This window comes from Cervus elaphus, chromosome 30 (genome assembly GCF_910594005.1).
Source record: "Cervus elaphus chromosome 30, mCerEla1.1, whole genome shotgun sequence".
In the NCBI taxonomy this organism is placed as follows: Eukaryota; Metazoa; Chordata; class Mammalia; order Artiodactyla; family Cervidae; genus Cervus; species Cervus elaphus.
The window spans coordinates 82992610-83015540 of NC_057844.1; the positions used below are offsets into that span (position 1 = coordinate 82992610).

Below are 22931 nucleotides of genomic sequence, written 5' to 3' on the forward strand. Positions count from 1 at the left end.
GTTGTGATTCAAAATGAGGCATCATACCCCCTGCTATTACACTGCAAAACAGATGAAACTGTCAGCGAAAAACTCAGTGAAGATCTACTCCTAGTAAGATGGTTTATATGCTGCTGCTTTTTCTTCCTTTTGGAATATGCAGTATAATAACCAAATGTAGGATAAATCTTTTTAGCATTTTTTTATTTTATTTTATTTTTACTGGAATATAGTTGATTTACAAGGTTGTATTAGTTAAAGATGTAAAGCAAAGTGATTCAGTTGTAGATGTATACACACACACACACACACACAGGTGTATATATATATATTCTTTTCTGGATTTTTTTCAACTGTATGTTATTATAAGATACTGAGTATAGTTCTCCGTGCTATATGGTAGAACTTTATTGTTTATTTACCTTATATATGTGTGTGTGTATATATATATAGTATATTTATATATATAAATACATATATAAGTATATATGTGTATACATAAAGTATTATATATACTTATTGTACATATAAATTATATACAATAAATATATATATATATAATAGTTTTATAATAATAGGCTTCCCAGGTGGCCCTAGTAGTAAAGAACCCACCTGCCAATGCAGGAGACCTAAGAGACGCGGGTTCAGTCCCTGCGTGGGGAAGATCCCCTGGAGGAGGGCATGGCAACCCACTCCAGTATTCTTGCCTGGAGAATCCCATGGACAGAGGAGCCTGGGGGGGCTACAGTCCATAGGGTCACACAGAGTTGGAAACAACTAATGGGGCTTAGCATGTTTGCATATAATAGTTTAATATATTTATAAATAATAGTTACATATATATAGTATATATTTTGTAACCTATAAGGGAAAAAGATCTAAAAATGAATATATATGCATATATCTATATATATAAATGACAGAATCACTTCACCGTCCACCTGAAACTAACATGACATTGTAAATCAACCATATTTCAACTTTCAAAGAAAGTTACATGTTTGGGTTTTGTTTTGATGTTACCTAGGATTAGAGTTGCCCACTGTCCCAGTCGTCACTGGTAGGCCCTGCTCTGGGTAGCTTTGCTACTAAACGAACCAAAATCATTTCCTTTTAGTCTTTCCCTGGTGAGTAGCTCAGGAGATGACTGAGAGTTGACCTATGTTCTAAATGGCAGAGCAGGACTTTTGCTGCGTGGAAAGCAAATCTACTCATAAAGGGTTTGATCCTATGAACTTTGCATCATCAGTATCAGGCACTAACTGCTGAGTGAACCTATTATTCCCTGCAGGCTTATACCGCAAGCGAAAATCTGAAAGCCACTTGCTAGTGCTTAAGGCGCAACAGTCTGCCAATCACAGACTGATGATTCAGATAATGGGGAATAAACGTAGAAGCAGGTGAAAAATGAGTTCTTTAGGTGAATATGTATGTAAATTCATATTTCTCTAAAATATCTGTGGATGCATCGTATTTGGTAGAATGTTAATGAGATGAAGTTTGTATGTAACAAAGTGTGGCAAGATTAATGTGAAACTTAACTTCTGAATGTTTATGCCTTAAGTTAAATTAAATATATTTGTTATTCTAATGTAGTTGAAAGTACATACAAAATATAAACATATAAATGTCACTGTAGATTGAAGAGCATAATTAAGGCCATAAAGCAAAATTTTTGCTGAATTTTATCAAGATTTATGTTTAATAAACTCTTTTGACTTTACCGTAATTTTGTCTTTGTAATAAAAATGGAAAGGAATTGTGCTACAAAATTCTATGCTTCAAAACCTAGAAGACCTTGTTCTTACTACTTTTGATTAGTTTTTATTTTTCCTTTCCTTATAGATCTTAACTACTATTATAATTAATTATTATGATCACAAAATCAATCATGTAGTTACTTAATAGCTTAGTTTAAGTTGAGTGTGATGATAAAGTTAAGTGACGTGTTAGTCACTCAGTCCTGTGGGACTCTTTGCGACCCCATGGGGTGCAGCCCGCCAGGCTGCTCTGTCTATGGGATTTTCCAGGCAAGGATACTGGAGTGGGTTGCTATTTCCTTCTCCAGGGGATCTTCCCGACCCAGGGATCGAACCCTGGTCTTCTGGACTGCAGGCAGATTCTTTACCGACTGAGCTATGAGGGATGCATGAGTGTGATGACAACTTAAATCCGGTTGCCTTAGACGCAGAATTCCCCTATAAGAAAACTTTGAACACTTCCTCCATACCCTGATCTCATCATGGTAATTCAGTTTGCAGTAAGAAACGAAACCAGGAAGACAGGATGGGGGCGGGGTGGAGTGCGGCTCCTCTCAGGGATGCGTCAGGAACACACCCTCGGATGCGGAGGACCTCACAGGGCACCAGCTGAAAGCTGGCAGGCGTCCCCGGGCACCGGAGAGAAATGTACAGATCCTCGCAAAACCCGGAAGGGTGAAGGAGGAGACTGAACAGGACCAGACCTGCACCCGTGACAGCAGGTGGGGCTGGGGGGACCGAAGCAGGGGTCCGATCCCCCGTCGGGGCGACTGTTCGGGACACAGGGCAATCGGAGGCTCCTGGAGAGCGCAGCAGCTCATCGGCGACAGTCCTCAGACAGTCCTGCCCACAGCACTACATACCTGGACAGGGACCCGCGTCCTCTGGAATGGAGCTGGGGCTTGGGGATTGGAGAGCAATCCCAGGGCAGGATCTGCTGTTGACTGCGGGGAGGTGGCCCGAGCAGACTTGAGGGAGGAGAGCGCGGCGGGGAGTGCCGTCGGAGGAAGGCCGGGCAGCCGTGGAGGCCAGGCGATGCTGCTGGGTCACGCCCGGGGCGGAACCATCACTGCAGTCTTTCTCTCCCCACGTGGCCGCTGCCGGCGGCTGGTCAACAGAGGACCACAGAGAGGCTGGCACTCTGTGCCTGATGTGCTGAGCGATGGAGAAGGGCCCCGGCCAGGGGTACCATCTGAGTGCCCGCTGTGCTGAGCGATAGAGAAGGACCGGCCCCGGAGGCCAGGGGCTGGTGAGAGGCCTACTAGTGCCGCAGCGCCTGCATCCGAGGCCCCTGGCGTCCGTGCACGCCTGGCGCTGCAGGGTCCCCACGATCCAGGCAGCTGAACCACCCACGCTCGCTTCGCGCTGGGGCAGAGCTGCCAGAGGTTAGCAGAAATCTCCAAGAGGGCCGATCTCCTGTGCCCCTCAGCTGCCAGCTCCCCTGTGTCCCTGGCGCTGCCAGCGTCCCCGCGGTCCAGGCAGCTGCGCCGCCTCCGCGCTCAGCCCTCACCCGGGCAGACCCAGGTCCTCCAGGCAGTCTCAGGAGCAAACCCCTGTGCAGACACGCGGGCAGCGGTGAAGGTGGAAGCACAGCTGAACCCCAGGGGCAGTGTGGCTACGGAAGCGGACAGAAAGGCTTCCCACCAGCTGGCCAAGCTGCGGATTAAATCCACACCATCAACTCGGCAGGCTCTGTGTCTGTGGAATATATAAAAAGACAGTGAGAGTTCCCGCTAAAGAAAACATCCTAGCTCTGGCAGCTGTAGACTTTGGAGGCAAGAACACGCAGGAATTGGCCAGGTTAGAGTCTGGGCTGCCCCCACTGCGGGTCTAGAGACCAGTGCAGGGTTGGAGGGCATCCTGGGAGGTGAGGTGGGCTGTGATTCCCAGTGAGGGGAAGGATGCTCTGACAGCTGAGATCTAAGAAAAACATTTATTATTACTGTATTTTGAATCGTTCTGTACTTGATTCTGGATTTTTTTTTTCTTTCTCTGTGGTTGTTGTTTTATTATTAATTCTATTTAAGCTTTTGAGAATTTTTTTTAATCACACTTTTTATTTTCTTTATATACTTCATTTACTTTGGCTTTTTGTGGTTCTATGGTTTTTTTTTCCTTTAATTTTTTTTTGTTGTTGTTGCTTGTTTTTCTTACTGTTCTTTTGCTGTTGTAGTTGTTCTTAATATATGAAGTATTTTTTATATACTTCTGTTTAACTTTGCTTTCCTGTTTTTTTTTTTTTTTTCTTTTCTTCCTTTGCTTCATCATGTTTGTTAGTTTGTTTTGTTTGCTTTATTCACCAGTTGGCACTCTGATTTGGTCTTGTTTTCTGGTTTGTGTTTTAGTTAGTTTTGTTTTTAATTGGCCGGCATTATTTTTAGTTTTCTTTGCTCACCAGGTCACTTTCTTGTGCTTTGTTTCCTTTGAACTATTTTGGTTGTCTGTGTGTGTGTGTGTGTGTGTGTGTGTTCCTTTGTTTTTTTTGTTTTTGGTCTGATTTTACATTTACCACTTGTCTGGGGTTCGTCTTTTGTGTCTTGCTTTATTTCTTGTTTTTGTGTGTTTCCTTTAATCCCTTTTAATGCCATAACAAACATCTTGTGGAATCTCAGTTCCCTGGCCAGAGATCGGACCTGAGCCTCTGGAGTGGGAGCAGTGAGTCCAGAACACTAGCCTGGACTGGTGAGCTCCTGACCCCGGGGAGTACTAATTAGTGAGAACTCCCATGAAGGCCTCCTGCTGGATCCAAGACCCAGCGTTACGCAACTGCTGGCAGCATCTGGACACCTCACCCCAGCACCACGTGAGACAAACACACAGGCTCAGCAGACAGGCTTCCTGCAGGCACCCCGCCACACAGCACCCCACAGCCCTGCCCATCAGAGGGCAGACTCGCCTCCTCCCACCAGAGCGCGGGCACAAGTCCCTCCCAACATGACGCCTACAGAGGCCACTGGACCACCCTCACCCATCAAGGGCAGAGACCGAGAGGAAGAAGGAACACGGCCCTAAAACCTGGGAAGAGGAGACCTCAAACACAGGAAGTTAGAAAAAAGGTGAAGAGACAGAGACATATTGCTCAAATGAAGAAACAAGGTTAAGAACTCACAAGACCAAATAAATGCAAACTACCTGAAAAAGAATTCTGGATAATGGTAGTAAAGATGATACAAAATCTGAAAAATAGGTAGGAAAAAATGCAAGAATTATTTAACACATATAATGATGACCTAGAAGAAATACAGAATAAACAATGTCAAACAACACAATTACTGAAATTAAAGAAACTTCAGAAGAAGTCAATAGAGTAAATGAGGCGGAAAACAGATAAATGAGCTGGAAGATCGAATGGTGGAAATAACTGCTAACAAACAGAATAAAGAAAAAGAATGAAGATAATTTAGGATACTCTCAGAGACCTCTGGAACAATATTAAACATACCAACATTCAAATTATAGGGGTCCCAGAAGAAGAAGAGAAAGAGAAAGCATCTGAGGGATTTTTGAAGGGATTATAGTCGAAAACTTCCCTAACATGGGAAAGGAAATAATAAAGTTCAAGAAGCGCAGAGAGTCCTGTACAGGATAAAGCAGCAGCATGTTGAGATACACACTAATCAAACTAACAAAGGTCAAACACAAAGGAAAAATATGAAAAGCAGCAGGGGAGAAGCAGCAAGTACCATACAAGGGACACCCCATGTGATTAACAGCTGATCTTTCAGCAGAAACTCTTCAGGGCAGAAGGGAATGGCAGGATATATTTAAAGTACTGAAAGGGAAAAACCTACAATCAAGGTTACTCTACTTGGCAAGGATCTCATTCAGAATTGATGGAGAAATAAAAGCTTTACAGACAAGCAAAAGCTAAGAGAATTTAGCACCTCCAAACCAGCTTCACAACAAATGTTAAAGGGACTTCTGTAGACACAACAAAAGGAAAAGACCTACAAAAACAAACCCAAAGCAATTAAGAGAATCCAACAGGAACAGAGATACTCATAATCACTGTAAATGTAAGTGGATTAAACACTCCAACCAAAAGACACAGACTGGCTGAATGGACATAAAAACAAAGCTCATATATATGCTGTCTACAAGAGACCCGCTTCAGACATAGATACATGTACAGGCTGAAAGTGAGAGGATGGAAAAAGATATGCCATGCAAATGGAAATCAAAACTGGAGTAGCAATTCTCATATCAAGCAAAATAGACGTTAAAAAAATATTACAAGAGATAAGGAAGGACACTACACAATGAGCAAGGGATCAATCCAAGGGAAATGCATAACAATTTTAAATATTTATGCACCCAGTGTAAGAGAACCTCAATACAGAAGGCAAATGCTAACAGACATAAAAGGGGGAAATTGTTAGTAATGCTGGAGAGGGTGGGAAGAAAGGGAATTCTCTTGCACTGTTGGTTGTAATGTAAACTAATACAGCCACTGTGGAGAACAGTATGGAGATATCTTTAAAAAAAAAACAAAAACCAGGAATAAAGCTACCATATGACCCAACAATCCCACTACTGGGCATATTCTCTGAGAAAACCATAATTGAAAAAGACAACATGTATCCCAATGTTCATTGCAGCACTGTTTACAATAACTAGGATATGGAAGCAACCTAGATGTCCATTGGTAAATGAATGGATAAAAAAGCTGTGGTACATATATATAATGGAATATTACTCAGCATTTTTAGGGACACACTTGAGTTGGTTCTAATGAGGTGGATGAACCTAGAGCCTATTATACGCAGTCAAGTGAGTCAGAAAAAGAAAAATAACATGTTAATTATATATATATATATTTATATATATATATATGCATGTATGCATATATTGTCTATATATATATGTAATCTAGAAAGATGGTACCGATGAACCCATTTACAGGGCAGCAATGGAGATGATTTATTCTTTTGGGCTCCAAAATCATTGCAGATGGTGACTGCAGCCATGAAATTAAAAGCCACTTGCTCCTTGGTAGAAAAGTTATGACCAACCTAGACAGCATATTAAAAAGCAGAGACATTACTTTGCCAACAAAGGTCCATCTAGTCAAAGTTATGGTTTTTCTAGTAGTCATGTATGGATGTGAGAGTTGGACCATAAAGAAAGCTGAGCACAGAAGAATTGATGCTTTTGAACTGTGGAGTTGGAGAAGACTCTTGAGAGTCCCTTGGACTGCAAGGAGATCCAACCAGTCCATCCTAAAGGAGATCAGTCCTGAATATTCATTGGAAGGACTGATGCTGAAGCTGAAGCTCCAATACTTTGGCCACCTGATGAGAAGAACGGACTCATTGGAAAAGACCCTGATGCTGGGAAGGTAGGAGGAGAAGGGGACGGCAGAGGATGAGATGGTTGGATGGCATCACTGACTCAGTGGACATGAGTCTGAGCAGGCTCCAGGAGTTGGTGACGGACAAGGGAGCCTGGCGTGCTGCAGTCCATGGGGTCATAAAAAGCTGGACGCGACTGAGTGACTGAACTGAACTGAACTGAATGCAGATGCAGACATAGAGAACGGCTTGTGGACACTGTGGGAAGGAGAGGGTGGAAGAAATGTGAGAGCAGCATGGAGTCACATGCATTACCGCGTGTAAAACAGGTAGCCAGTGGGAGTTTGATGTGTTTCTCAGGGAGTTCAAGGCAGTGCTATGACACACTGGAGGGGTGATTTGGGGTGGGAAGTGGGAGGGAGGCTGAAGGAGGGGACATGTATGTACCTATGGCCGATCCATGCTGATGTATGGCGGAAACCAACACAACATTGTAAAGTAATTACCCTTCAATTAAAAGTAAATTTTTAAAAAAAGAAGGGATAATGTACCTAAACATTTTATTTTGTGTTTGAAAATATTCAGATCATAGTAGTGGAAAGGAGCACTGGAGAGGGAAACGATTACACGAAAAAATGCATGGTGTCAGAGTCAGGAAATAACAGTTAACCCGTAACAAAGAACAATGATGTCCACTTGTACAAGTGAATACAGTTACATATAACTTCGTTTTTAAACGTCTTTGTGTTTTAGCTCCGATACTTCATTAAATGCATCTCTTTAAACCACCAAGTAAACTACATTGCTGTCACTGCTCTTTCACAGTAAATGACAAAGTGTGTTTCTGTCGCAGTTGCACATGGCGTGTGCCAGTGGCTACAAGGAAGTGGTGTCCCTTCTCCTGGAACATGGTGGGGACCTCAACGCTGCAGACGATGAGTACTGGACCCCGCTTCACTTGGCAGCAAAGTATGGCCAGGTAACGTATGCCCTGAATTCGTTTTTAAAAATTATCTTATGATCACTGCATCATTTCATATTTAACTTTTTTCAAAATGTGTGCTGGCATGATGTAACTTGACTTTTAATGGGATTGTTTTACTGAGGAGATATGTTTTTGGTTGAAAGAAAACATTTACTTTCCAAGGGAGCTTTCATAACCTACATTCCTCAGCACTCTGCATAATGTACTCAGACTCATTGGAGAAATAGTCAAAACCAGAAACAGTCTTTATAGAATGGTCTTAATACTATTTTTTTTAACACTATATAGTCCTTTTCAGTGTACAGGTTTCATGAGTCTATAATGATTGTGTTTGTTTTCTGCAGTTAGTAGATTTAAAGCAAAATTACATTTTATATTTAATTTTCCTTAGTAAATTATATTTCATTGTAACAAATGAAGGATGATAGCATAGTTCCTTCTCTGAATTGACTCTCAGTTGATTGATTCTCAATTGATTCTCTATAGCTAATATATCTTGAGTTACTATTGCACAAACTAACTTCTCACTAGGTTATGACATACTATGAAGAAGAAATACAATTTTAATTTATGTGAGTGAATGTGATTAAGGTATTCATAATAATTAATTAATGTTAAAGTTGATTTTTTAAAAAATATATATTATGTTGTGTTAGGGAAAGTCTTAGTATTAATAGTATAAAATATAACTTAGGTTACATACATATGAAGATTTGAGCTAAACTTGTTGATGTCCAAGCATTAGTTTGGTGTAAACTATGTCACTCACTGAATTTATAGTAAGTTAAATCCCTTAGATACTAGCCAATGTGTAGAATATGTATCATACAAGTTGAATCATCCAGTTGTTGAAAACACAGAAATCATTTGTATCTCAAGCATCTTAGGAAAAGTATATTACTTGGGGATATGCTTCTTCCAAAGTAGTAGGAACACGGTTTGCTTTGACAACATTTCCTGTAGAAAAAAATTCATTCATTCAACAAACACTTTTATCATGCTGTTAGTAACACAAGTCTGTGCTTCTCACAAGCGTGTGTGTGTACGTGAATGGCTATGTTGAGGAGCTGAGGCTAGAGGTAGCTAAAACCATTGGCCTCAGAGTTCTGGCTTTCCAGGTCTCTCAAGATCACAGGAGTCCTGGGGCATCAAAACAATACCATCAATATACCAGTAATCCACCCGAGCACAGCGGCATCCCAGGATACGCTAGGGGAGAAGTTCTGTGAAAATAGAGACGTGAACTTATAAGCTAGTACTGTTTCCTTGGACACAACTTAATGGCTTGTGCTGAAGAGGTGATGGTGAGTGAATTATCCAAATGTGCCCAAGGTAGTTGGAGATTGCTTCCAGAAGGAACTAAATCTGAAAGTGGTGGAATGTAGCAGAGCACTGCGCAAACTTGAATGCATCGTTTGATCCAGTTTTTCACTTTGGCTGACAGGACTTTTAGATTTTGGGTCAGGCATCATTTCAGAGTAACTAATTGGTTCCCTTAACCACTTTCATAAGATTATCAACTCTGGAGGAACAGGACTAGATTTAACAAAAAAAAAAATTTAAAGTCATGTCACTATTGATAGGTCTATTATTAGACATTTAAATGGTTTTATCAGAACTCACTGTGTTTTTTATTTTATTTGCCTTCAGGGTAAATGAAATATTTGGTATGAGTTGATATATTCTGTTTGCTATGATATTTTTCAGTTCTGCGATTTTTCTTTGGTTCTTTCTTATAACTTCTGTGTCTTTGAAGGGGTGTTCTGTTTTACGATTCAAGAGAATCTGTAATTGCTTGTTGAAGCATTCTTACGATGGCTGCTTTAAAATCATCATCGAATAATTTCAACCTGCTTCATCTTGATTTTGGTGTCAGCCGATTGTCTTTTGTCAATCAAGGTGTGCTCTTCTGATTTTTATTTGACTAGGATGAGTGGTTTTTAGTTGTTTCTTGGACATTTTGACTGTTTTGTTAGGAGAATCTTGGCCCTGTGGAAATCTTCTGTCTTAGCAAACAGTAGCTCTGTTCACAGGGAAGACAATGGCACCCCACCCCAGTACTCTTGCCTGGAAAATCCCATGGACGGAGGAGCCTGGTAGGCTGCAGTCCATGGGGTTGCACAGAATCGGACACGACTGAGCGACTTCACTTTCACTTTTCACTTTCATGCATTGGAGAAGGAAATGGCAACCCACTCCAGTGTTCTTGCCTGGAGACTCCCAGGGACGGGGAACCTGGTGGGCTGCGGTCCATGGGGTCGCACAGAGTCGGACACGACTGACGCGACTTAGCAGCAGCAGCAGCGCTCTCTTCGGCTTTAGCATCCGGGTTGTGGTCTACTTGAGTGGGAGGTGGGCCCAGTGATGGTTTAGTTTTCAGATCCTTCAAGGCATTATTTCGGTATGCTTGGTTTACCTGGGTCCCTGGGGTTCTTGCTGGTTTCTTTCCGGTGCCCCAGGAGGGATGGAAGGTGTTTCCTTGGGCCAAGCTGCCCAAGTCTCTGGGTAGGGTAGGAGAATCTCTATGGAGATAGCAGACTTCCAGGGCTGGGGGCTTTTGATTGTGTGCCCTCTGCTGGCAAGACCCCTCCCCCAGCCACCCTTGTCTCTCATGGAGGGGGGGGCGGCGTATCAGTCTCACTGGATAAGAGTGCCTCCCCTGGCACTTACTGTTCGCAGGGTCGTGGTGCTGGCTCCACCTGACATTGTCAGGGAGACACAGTTTGAAAGAGGTGGGAAGCATGTCCCTGCCCCCCAGCTCCATTGCTGGGTTGGGCTGGCAGCAGCGGGCCCAGAGGTGCCCTCCTCGGCTGCGTGTGAGGACTCAGACCGCCCTGCCTCTCTGCGGTTCCCCGCTTCCACGGGCACTAAGCCAGTCCCTCTTCCTTCTTCCACTTGTCAGAGTTCTTCTGGGGTTGCTTGCTTTTTCCCGGGTTTATTTCAGTTAGCAGGGAGGACCAGTAAGAAGTCAGTCTGAGCTGGTATGTTTTAAAACAACCACTTCTGTTTTTTTAAAAAAATGCTTATTTCTGGAAGACTTGTAGAGCTTGGTGTAAGACCTATAAGCCCAATACGAGTGCCGCTTCGTTCACGAAACTTCCTGTAACTGTTGTCACACAAAAGTCAACAGGTAGAAGAGTCATGGATGAATCAGGCACGGAACATCGGAGGACGTCAGAATTCCACCCCCTTGCCTGTCACATTCCACAACCTTCCCGAACATTAGGTTTTCTAGATCTATGTTTTCAGCCTAGAGAAACATAGTCATGAACTTCTGTGGGAAATATGATTCAACATTTGCATGTAGTTTACAAAAGGAGGAGTAATTAAGATAAACGTTATTGTTACTGTGTTTCCCTTGTATGTGCTGCATTTCTAACACCCACCATTTATTCATGATTAATGGTCAAAGAATTAAGTTCTTGGCTCACGTACTGTTGAAGCCTGGCTCGGAGAATTTTGAGCATTACTTAGCTAGCATGTAAAATGAGTGCAATTGTGCAATAGTTTGAACATTCTTTGGTACTGCCTTTCTTTGGGATTGGAATGAAAACTGACTTTTCCCAGTCTTGTGGCCACTGCCGAGTTTTCCAAATTTGCTGGCATATTGAGTGCAGCACTTTAACAGCATCATCTTTTGGGACTAGAAATAGCTCAACTGAAATTCCATCACTTGCACTAACTTTGTTTGTAGTGATGCTTCCTAAGGCCCACTTGACTTTGTACTCCAGGACGTCTGGCTCTAGCTGAGTGATGACAACGAGAACTTCCAGATGTTCAAGCTGGATTTAGAAAAGGCAGAGGAACCACAGATCAAATTGCCAACATCTGTTGGATCACAGAAAGAGCAAGAGAATTTCAGAAAAACATCTACTTCTGCTTCATTGACTATGCTAAAGCCTTTGACTATGTGGATCACAACAAACTGTGGAAAATTCTTAAAGAGGTGGGAGTATAAGACAACCTTACTTACCTCCTGAGAAACCTGCATGTCAAAAAGCAACAGTTATAACCAGACATGGAACAACGGACTGGTTCCAAATTGGGAAAGGAGTACCTCAAGGCAGTATGTCATCACCCTGCTTATTTAACTTTTATGCCGAGTACGTCATGTGAAATCCTGGGCTGGATGAAGCACAAGCTAGAATCAAGCCTGCCGGGGGAAATAGCAATAACCAAAGATATGCAGGTGACACTGCCCTTATGGCAGAAATTGAAGCTGAGCTAAAGAGCCTCTTGAAGATGAAAGAGGAAAGTGAAAAGCTGGCTTAGAGCTCAACATTCAAAAACCTAAGATCATGGCATCCGGTCCCATCACTTCATGGCAAATAGAAGGGGAAACAGTGGAAAAAGTGACAAACTTTATTTTATTGAGCTCCAAAATCCCTGCAGATGGTGACTGCAGCCATGAAATTAAAAGACGCTTGCTCCTTGGAAGAAAAGCTCTGACAAACCTAGACAGCATATTATAAAACAGAGACATTACTTTGCCAACAAGGTCCGTATAGTCAAAGTTGTGGTTTTTCCAGTACTCACATATGGATGTGAGAGTAGGACCATAAGGAAGGCTGAGCGCCAAAGAATTGGTGCTTTTGGACTGTGGTGTTTGAGAAGACTCTTGAGATCCCTTGGACTGCAAGGATATCCAACCAGTCCATCCTAAAGGGAATCAGTCCTGAGTATTTATTGGAAGGACTGATGCTGGAGCTGAAGCTCCAATACTTTGGCCACCTGATGCAAAGAGCCAGCTCATTAGAAAAGACCCTGATGCTGGGGAAAATTGAAGGTGGGAGGAGAAGCGAATGACAGAGGATAGGTGGTTGGATGGCATCACCTACTGAGATGGTGAAAGACAGGGAAGCCTGGCGTCCTGCAGTCCATGGGGTTGCAGAGTCAGACATGACTGAGCAACTGAACAATGACAATAAATGAATTAAGAAATGCTTTACAATTGCTGCATTTTCCCCCCCAAACCAGCTGCACAATATCTGACCCCAACTTTTATAAAACATATTTCTCTCTTTGGGGATTCCTATATTTCCTTCTATTTTTCAGACACTCCTCTGCATCCCAGCATACTTGCAGGTCATTCTGCACATCTCAGGGATTAAACCAGCTTCATTCTGAGGATTTCTGGGGCCTCTCACTGGCTCTGGGCACCTTCCACCACTCATTGGCCGTGTGAGCCTAACCAGACTCATTGATTCTCCCTGCCTAGAGCCTGGCCCCAGCCAGGGTCTTTGATCAATGAGAACCATCCACTTTTGGTTACCTAGCTCAGAAGATTGGGGAGGACTATGGAGGCAAATGTACCAGACAGTCAGGGAGCCAGTGTCCAAGTCAACTGATCCAGCTGCTAGCTTCACACAGATGTCCAGCCCAAAGTTCTCCAAAAGTAGCCATTCACGGTGTGCACATGAGGCAGATTTTAAACAAAGGCATCTCACCTTTATCTTCTGCATCTCTGGAAAATGACTTACCGTTGATTCAGAATTTTCTAAATCCTTAAACATTTTGATACTAAGGATAGGGTCTGCCGATCATCTGTCTTTTCCATTTTATTCCATTAACCTACGCGAATGGAGTCACCCCCAGAAGATAAGACCCAGCACAGCAGAGTTTATCTGAGTTCCCTGTGTGCTTTCATGGTGTCCAGCAGAGTCACTGAAGCACTTGAATGGCTGGATCTATCAGCCCAGAACCAGAAGCTGAGCGCTGGCCCTGAGTCATAGAGCAGGGCTTTTCTATTAGAATAGAAAACTCCAAACGCAAAATACTCTTCCTTGATTTAGATCCAAGAAGTGACTGAGATTTATGTTAATAGAGGATTCTGAGCAGATTGCATCTTGATTATTTTGTCAAGAAAATAACCATATGATATTTTAAAAACTTGTTCACCCATAAAAATACCATTTAATATTCATTTTGGGAATGATACTTCAAAAGAGTTATTATCTGGATATCAGTTTATATACCCAGGAGATTTATAACTCTCTAAAGAAGTAAATAAATACATCTCAGTTGAGTGGAAAAATGTTTTAGAAAGCCTCATATTTTGGAGAGACTAATGACATTTTTACAGATGTTCATAGCAACTTCAGTTTCTTATAAAAGTCTTACAAATATAAATATCTTTATGGAGAAAGCAGTCCATAATTTATAAAAATATTTATAATTGACGTGTGTACTGGGATTTATAACTGACATGTATACATATTTTAAAACTTGCGTTTATAAATATGTTAACTTTTCCAGTGAGAAAAATAATAGATGCCTATTCTTGTCTAAAACTAGGAACTGAATAAGTTATGCTAGCAATAAGTCCTTTGATTTTACAGTCTTTATGAGTTGTACATAAAATGAATTTGCTTCTAGCTTTGTACATATTTTTAGTGTTTATAATAGGATTGGCAATCCTGAAAGAAAAGATAAAATAATCATACAAATGTTATATCCACAAATCTCCTTCCCTTCAAAAGTATTTGTATCACACATCTGAGTATCTTGATGGTCAAAGGAGTTATTTGTATTCTCAAATATGTTTTACCCAATTATTGTAAGAATTGAGACACATTCAGAGTTTTTTTTTTACTTTTGGTATTTCCTTTTCCATTGGAAAGATCTGAAAACGCTCTCTGGTTTTCATCCTACCACTCTGAGCATCAAATATCGATCAACTCAGCGGTGCATCCTAGGTTCCCTGTCTCTCAGCGTTTACATGTCTTCAGAGAATCTCACACTTGTAGCTTCAAATACTCTCCAAGATCACGACACCCAAAGCCCTCTCTTGAGTTTCGCAGCCCATGAGGACCGCTACCCAGTGGGTTGTCTCTGTCAGCCTGTCCTCAACCTCAGCTTTGGCACAAAGGGAATTTCCCTCTTCTTCTCCCATCCCCTGTCTGTCCCTCCCTCTGTGCTTCATCATTTTCTTACCACAATCCTGGGCGTGGTCATTTTCCTGCCCGTCTTGTAACTGAGAAACCAGTGTGACGCAGACTCCTCCCTGGTGAATAGCTTCAAGCTGCCTGAGTCACCACCACGGCCGACCAATCCCTGCATCCTCGGTGGTCTGCCCTCACCCCGTGATCAGCATGGTGGTGTCTGGATTAACCCATCAGCCTCCTAGCAGAGTCCCCTGGTCCTCACCCACTCCACTCTCAGCAGTGGGGCTACAGCGAGATTTCTACGTGGAAATATAATCAAAGTATTCAGTCCACCATCCTTTCCATGGCTGGTGACATAAAATACCTATTCTGTAACAGTTCATGAGTCCCCATGTGCCAGGAGTTCTGCTTAATTATCCAGCATGATTCTTCCTGTTCCCCCACCAGGTTGGAGGATACAGTGATACTGAACTTCTTTTAATTTCTGGAATAGGCTACCATGTTCATCCTTTTCATGTTCTTTGCTTTTCCTAGAAGTGTTGACGGGTTCACCCGTGTCTGCCCTGCCGCGTGACTCTGAGCAGTCACTTCACTGACTGTCTTTCCTACCTTCCTGGGTCCCAGTGAGATTCCCCCTCTCACACCCGACCTAGCACCTGTACCCATCCCATCACATCAATGACCATGTCTCTAACGTTCGTCCTTATTGCTGTCCAGTCTGGGAGAACTGAGAGCAGTCCTGGTTTCTTGTCTGCAGAGGGCTGGCACGGAGCTCTCAGTTAGTACTTATTAACGAGAGTCAGTGAATGTTCTAGTTGTGCCGACGCTTGTCTGACTCAGCGCGTCACTGAACACGTGTGTGAAGAAAGGGTGGGTGCACACACCATGAGACTCCTGGGCCAACGGGAGACATGTTCAGGTGGCGATCCAGAAGACATCTGGGCCCGTGCAGGTGGGGCTAGACACAGAAATTTTTGATGGACGCGTCAGAGAAACTGCACTCGATGGAGGGGGAGTTCCATGAAGGGCAAAACGTGTTAGCAGTCTAAGGAGGTCATCGAGGAGTCTGTTCACTTGATGGTTTTCAGATGGTCCTGAGTTGGATGCATTTACTCATTAAGATGTAGCATGCGAGCCAGTGAGTGGAGGGTATATATAAATTCTGAATTCCCAGAGACCATTAACATTATAATTTCTCTTTATTAAGTGAAACAATCTCTTTTAGCTTCTGAGCTAGGAATTTGGCTGTCTCTGAACACTCATTTTATTTTTTTACCTTTTAAAGAAGTCACTTGAGATGACCATCAAGGAATTAATTTTGGTGAATTTATCCAAACCAAAATATAATTATCCAAGGAATGAGTAAAGTCCATAGCCAGTGTGAATTTAAATTTCAGCTTAAATAGTACATTTTCTATCAGCCATGTAGAGCCTCCTTACACACATACACTCAGGCACATGCACCCAGAATGTCGGTCACCTTACTACCCCCTTTGATAGTTTCAGTGACTATAAAGCTCATGTAATAATGAAGGTGCATCCTTGTTTGGTCCCACACTCTACTACTAGCATTGAAGTCATTTACTGCCAAGATCTTTCCCGAGGTTAAGACACATGTTCCAGACTACTCTGAAAGTGAAATCAGCGCTGGCCTGCTTAATTTAGTTCTGGAACATGCCTCGCTGATTTTCAATTGGAAGTGCTTGGGAATTACTGACTTTCAAAAAAAGGAATGGAATTCCCCAAGCGAGAGAAGCTTCTTCATTCCACAGAGGAATGTTTGTTTTTACAGGCCTGAAATAAAATGGAAGTGCTTTTTGTTTTTAAAGATTTTCATGTAGGAAGCCATTTGCTTTGACGACTTAAATGCTTTCTGCAGGTACAGGGGAAGCTGTGGAGGGAGGTGGTTTGTTTTCTCTCTGGAGTTCTGTGAAGAGTGAATTGAATTTCGAAAATGCAGAGTAATTGTTAAGACTGCGACAATCTGACATTTTTGCCGAGAGACGTAAAAGCCTTTAGCTGCTGCTGTTTTTTTCAAAGTTGTGCACAAAGTAAGAGTGATCTTACTTAATTCTTGGGTTTGCATTTTGTCTTTCCTTTCTCCTTTTCTTCTCTTCCACTTTCCCTTCCTCCCTCTCTCCACTTGGTTCTCTCCGCCCCCCAATCCTTTCCTCCTGACCTCCCTTCCTTTCTTGTGGTTGAAAAGCAAGCAGATCTCTCACATTTTTTACATAAAACAAAACTCTTTCCTATACCCATTTTAATGTCCTGGGACCCCGCTCTATGTATTATATCTTTTCAGATTTCAAGAGAACATCCGTATCTTTAGTAAACTGTGTATATTTGGAAATAAAAATAAACCCTAAATAGAAGCAGTCTGCTGTAACATGATTTAAGTGTTACTGTTATATTTTATGTTCTGTAAAGCCAAACCCTGATTTGGGATGGACCTGTGGGAAAGCTAGCAAGGGGACAGACTATTTAGAATGTAGTTCATTTTCTAATGAGAGCACTAACAAGATCAGTAAGCAACGGGTGGGGAAATACTTGGGAATGTTTGGACAGAGTTCTTGCATGGGTGGAGAATGACCTGCAAGTGTTGCAAAAACAACAGAGCCACAGACCAGAAAAGCCAGCCCCCTTCTAATCAACATAATAAACCAAGAAATGGAAGGACAAAGTTAGGAAAAGAAAGAATAAAAATTCCAAAGGAATCTCCCAAAATTAAAAAAAACAACAACTAGAACCATTAAATGATTTTATCAAGATTGTTCACAGTATTTCATTAAAAGCATAAAATATATAGAAATCTTTTTTCCAAAAGGTGTGTAAGATTTATACATTAGAAACTATTTAACAATATAATATAAATATGAAACAATATAATAAAAGTTAAAGAAGACCTAATTAAATGGGTCAGTAAGCCATATGCATGTATTGAGATGAATATTATTGAGATGTTGTTACTCACCCTTTCAAATCTGGTCCCAGAAAGGGTCCTCCTGCCTGCTTCACTCACACCAATAGAACAAGGTTGAGCAGCTGGGTTCAGAACCAAAGGGGAGCTTCTTTTTCTTTTTTCTTTTTTAATTTATGTAGAGTTGATTTACAATGCTGTTTTAGTTTCTGGTGCAGAGCAGAGTGATTCAGTGATACATGTTTACTGTTGCTAATATTCTTTTCCATTATGGTCTATTACAGGATATTGACTATAGTCCCCTGTGTGGAAGCTTTATTCTCTGATCAGAGCACGGAGAGGGGTGGGCAGGGCTGGTTTATGGGGCTCTCTCGGTAGGAGAGGGAGGAGTTTGGGGTGAGCACAGTCACTTTGCTCACAGCTCCAATGCCAAGTGAAGATTTCTGCACATAGCCTATCACCACTGCCATCTTGAACAGGGCGTACACCAAGAGATATAAACTAGAGTATTTATAACAACATTATTTGTAACTATAGATGAATGATTGCAGTGGCTTGAATGTCCACTAAGAGGAAGGTGGCTAAATGGTGATATGTTTATACAATGCAATTCTGTGCAGCCAAATCAAGGAATGAAGGTTTGTTAAACCCATCACCTCCAAGGATGCTCAGAAATGCAGTATTCATTCTTGAAAGTAAAACACAGAAGAATTCATACATCAGGACTTTCATTTCTGTGAATGACAAAAACAGATGAAGCCAAGCGACATGTTGATTGGGGTCCTCCCATCCCTAAGGTCTAACCATGCAAAGTAAACATGGGGGTGGCTAACACCAAATCCACAACAGCGGCCAACTCTGGGAAGTAGGAACAGGGGTGATTTGGGAGAAGAACACACAGAAATACCGTGAATGGCATTTTAAAAACTTGAGTGCATGGGACTCTGTTTCATTATTTGCTCTCTCAGTGGTACATACCCATTATATGTACTCTTTGTATGTATCATGTGTTTTATAATAAACTCTAAAATATATATTAATCTCTCATCAAGGTGCTTTATTCTGATAACTTGAGATGAAGTGCTTCTAACTGTCCAGTGGGACCTTGGGTTCATATCAGCCCTGGTGCTGTAATGGATGGAGAGAAACGAGAAATGTGACTTTCATGAATTGTTAAATTCAAGCCCTTGTTTAGTGGCTAAGTCACGTGTAACTCTTTTTTGTGACCCCCATAGACTGTAGCCCACCAGACTCCTTTGTCCATGGAGTTCCCCAGCAAATGATAATGAAGTGAGTTGCCATTTCCTTCTCCAAAACAAAGCACCTGTAACGTATAAACCCTCCCGTGTGTGTGTGCGCTAAGTCCCTTTAGTCAGGTCCAACTCTGCGACCCCATGGACTGTCTTCTGCCAGGCCACTCTGTCCATGGGATTTTCTAGGTGAGAATACAGGAGTATGTTGCCAGTTCCTCCTCCAGGGGATCTTCCGGACCCAGGAATAGAACTTACATCTCCAGTTTTTTTGTGGATTCCTTATCGCTGAGCCATCAGGGGGGCCCCATTCCCTCCCAAATGATGCCCTAAAATAAACCTGAGAAATGTTAAGTGAACCTTTTCAAATCCTCAATGATTTAACCCTTATATTTGAATGTGTTAATTGATGAAACAGTTTGAATGTCATTTAAAAAAAAAAAAAAAGTAAGAACTGGAAGCAGAGAGTAAGAAACCTTTGCGGCAGTAGGTCATGCTAATGCCTTCTCCTTCCATCCGTGCCCCTGGAGGATAGTAACTGTGGACAATTTGCTGCTGAATCCTAAGTAGCCAGCATGATGGTGACTATGTCAGTTACCTTTCCTGTTTCAGGCGAACCTGGTGAAGCTGCTTTTGATGCATCAGGCAAATCCACACCTTCTGAATTGCCACGAGGAGAAGGCCTCGGGTAAGCCGTGAGCATCACACCGGGTCCCTTTCCATCGTCCTGGCGTGGCTGACCCGTCACTGCCCCAGCTGCGGCGTGAGGCAGTGTGCCCTGGGAGGTTCTGTGAAACGCCCCCCGCCTCACGCCGGTCAAGCATGGGTCACCAGCTCCTGCGAACGCTCTGTTACGGAGTCTGTTAGAGGACAGCTAGCGCTCACAGGGACCGTTGCATTGTGCTCATTGCAGCGTGCTTTTGAGGCCTTACATTTTCTGGGCAGTGATTCTTGCACTGTCGCTTACTTTAAAATGTACTTTCTAAAATACATGCTTGTTCCTTAGCGTACTCTAAAGTGGTAATGGTATTTTCTTCTTTCTGTAATACTTCAGGCAATAAAGACTAGCATTACCAACCTAATTTAAAACTTTGACAATCTTAATGTTGCTTATTTTCTAATAAATACCTTTTTGAAGTTTTCTAGAGTTCTTTTTGCCACTCTTTTAAAAACTGAGTGCTACATTAGTTTTCTAATTTTTAAAACTTGACAATGTTACTACCTATAAAGTGTTTTGGTATATTAAAAAATAAAAGTTCTAAGTAATAAAGAGAAAAGTCTAGCCAAAGTAACAAAATAATATAAAATTTTTGAAGGTCATAACTGACCTGAATAACATAAATATACTTATTCTTCTCATTTTTATTCCTCTGGTGACCTAAAAGCTTGTCATGCCTGAAGATTCTTATTTCATGTCAATCACCTTGGGTGTCTCAAGGCGAAGTGTGATTACCTGATAAATCTCCAATTTAAGACAGAATGCTGTATTTGTTATTTTATTGGAATTAAGTATCATTGTCTAATGTTTATTCATCTTATTTGCTGAAAATAGACTGAAGACTTAACTAACAGCTGTGAGATAGCTTAATAGTTTCAAACTTCAGAATCATGTTAATATTAGTAATAGGGTAGTAATCTTACCATTATCTACCAAAAATATGCTTAATGGTAAATATTAAAAGAGTAAATAGAAACTTTTAGCTTTTCCATTCCTTTTCCAAACTTTTTTATTGGAAATACAAGTCACGTCCTCTGTTAACTCTAGTTCCAATAGAAGGTGACGTTTAGTCAGGATCGTAATTCTGGCATTTTTCCCGGAGAATGGTGTATATGATTGACCCCAGACAGCAGGGACCCCTGTTTGTCACACTTTGACCTTTCGGGTCTAGTGTCAACTTGCTAAAAAAGAGACATCCCAAGGCGATGGACAGTGACAGTCCCGGAGCCCGGGAGTGACTAACCTGCTGGTCTAGACTCACCCCGGCTGCCGTGGGCCTCGTGTCTGACGAGTCTCAGGCAGTTTTGCCTGCATTGCTCATGCAGCGTCTAGCATCCGCATCATCCGGTTTCCATGCCGTGTTGATCACAGGAGACATCGTGATGGGAACATAGTAGATTCTTAGTAAACACTTGCTGATTGAATGAAAATACTTCTCACACACACAAGGGACAGAGGGCTTCAAGGCAGTGAGAAGCTTCAAGCAGTCACAGAACATACGGCATCTCACGCAACTGTAAGAGGGAGGAGTTAGATAATAGTGCAAAGGACAGTGAGCGAGACACCCATTTTAGCTGAGCACAGAAAAGTCAGTTCATCACTGCTAGGTTCTATTCTTGCTATTTTGTGTTCTTTGAATTTGGAATGAACACATGAAAGATTATCTAGGGGATAAAAGCAGTTTGACATAGCGCTGTTTCTCGGTACAGAAATAATCTCCCAACATGAGGGCACTGAGCTGTCTCCTACTCATTACACAGGAATGATTTAATCTAAAGCAAATGCTGAGCAAATCCTGGCTTAAATATCTTCTTGCAGTAGCTGAGTTACTTCACCCAGCCTATAAAGCCATGTAACTCAAGTTCACAGACACGGGAGGTCACACAATTTAGTTGTGAGGGTCTGAAAGGAGCAGCTGCGGGCATCCAGTTCCTAATTGTTATGAATGTGACTTTTTCTTCAGGATGTACTGATTTCCAGTTTCAGTTGCTAACAAGCATAAATTTGATTAACGCACATCTATAGTGCTGCCCGAGAATGTTCGGATGTCATTGTTAAGGTGTGATTTGTAGGGAAATATGATTATTTTTGTTTCTTATTGGAAGTGAAAACTAGGCCATGGAGAGAGGCCAAGCCCACTGTTTTTAAAAAGCACAACAGTGTATTTATTTGTGCATCTGCCCACTTAGCAGAATGCCTGTAGAATGCCTGCTGAACGTTTTAGAAGCGCCCAGTTGTTGGGAGGGTACAGCTCTTTCCCTCTTTTGACTTTATATTCACCAGGATGAAGAGAGATTCTCATGGAGGAAAACCGACTTTAAGTTGTGTCAAGCCCAACTTCTCAGTGATTTCAAAGTTTCCCCATGACCACTCCGTGAATATTATTTTTATATTTGTTCTTTTCACTTGTAATTAACTATGTCACTCACCGATGTACCATGGAGTAGTCTTAAAATGGTGATTCTGCCATTGCAATCCCACCGTGGACTTTTCATGTTTTTTGTTTTGATAAGTCGTAGCACAGTACGCGTAGCAGGGTCATTGAAAGGGAGTGGTTTCCTGTGATGTCAGCACTCACTGGCTCCGATCACCTCCTGGTTTCTTGTAGACGTCGCCGCGTCGGAGTTGATTGAGGAAATGCTGCTGAAGGCCGAGTCTGCCTGGGAAGGAAGAATGCAGGCGCCTCTCTGTGTGCAGACCTTGGCCCAAGAGGACCCTTATGAAGAGATCGTCCCTGACCTTCCTGTCCTCCCCAGCAAGCTGTGAGTGCCTCCTCCCCCATCATAAAGCCGTCGACCTCACTCGCGAGGACTCAGTCTTCCTCCTTGATCATCTTCTCTAGTCACCTGTCACTTTTCAGTGAACGTTAAGCCCGTCTCTCAGCCAGAAGTCAGAGCCTGCCTAGCAGTGTTTACTGAAAGTTACTTGTGGACTGTAAATAAGTTAGGCATGAAAACCCTCTGGTTTTTAAACATTACCATTTCAGCCCTTCATCATGAGACCAATGATGGTATTTTTAAGTACATTCCATATTTCTAACTAAACCAATAGCTATCTAACGAAACCAAGAGATTTCCAGTTAACTATCATCATGGCTAAATTTCCTCAAGTAGGGAATATTAATACAAATGAAGTGAAATGAAAGTT

General features: G+C 42.1%; 1 protein-coding gene across 3 annotated transcripts in view; it reads left to right on the forward strand.

Moving 5' to 3' along the window:
• Positions 1-22931, forward strand: part of MYO16 (myosin XVI) — a 504859-nt gene that overhangs the window by 202800 nt on the left and 279128 nt on the right. For all 3 annotated transcript variants that reach the window (XM_043891888.1, XM_043891887.1, XM_043891889.1), the window contains 3 exons: positions 7884-8009; positions 19679-19754; positions 22393-22546. In XM_043891888.1, coding sequence (XP_043747823.1) covers positions 7884-8009; positions 19679-19754; positions 22393-22546 — 356 coding nt within the window. The remainder of the gene's footprint in view (positions 1-7883; positions 8010-19678; positions 19755-22392; positions 22547-22931) is intronic.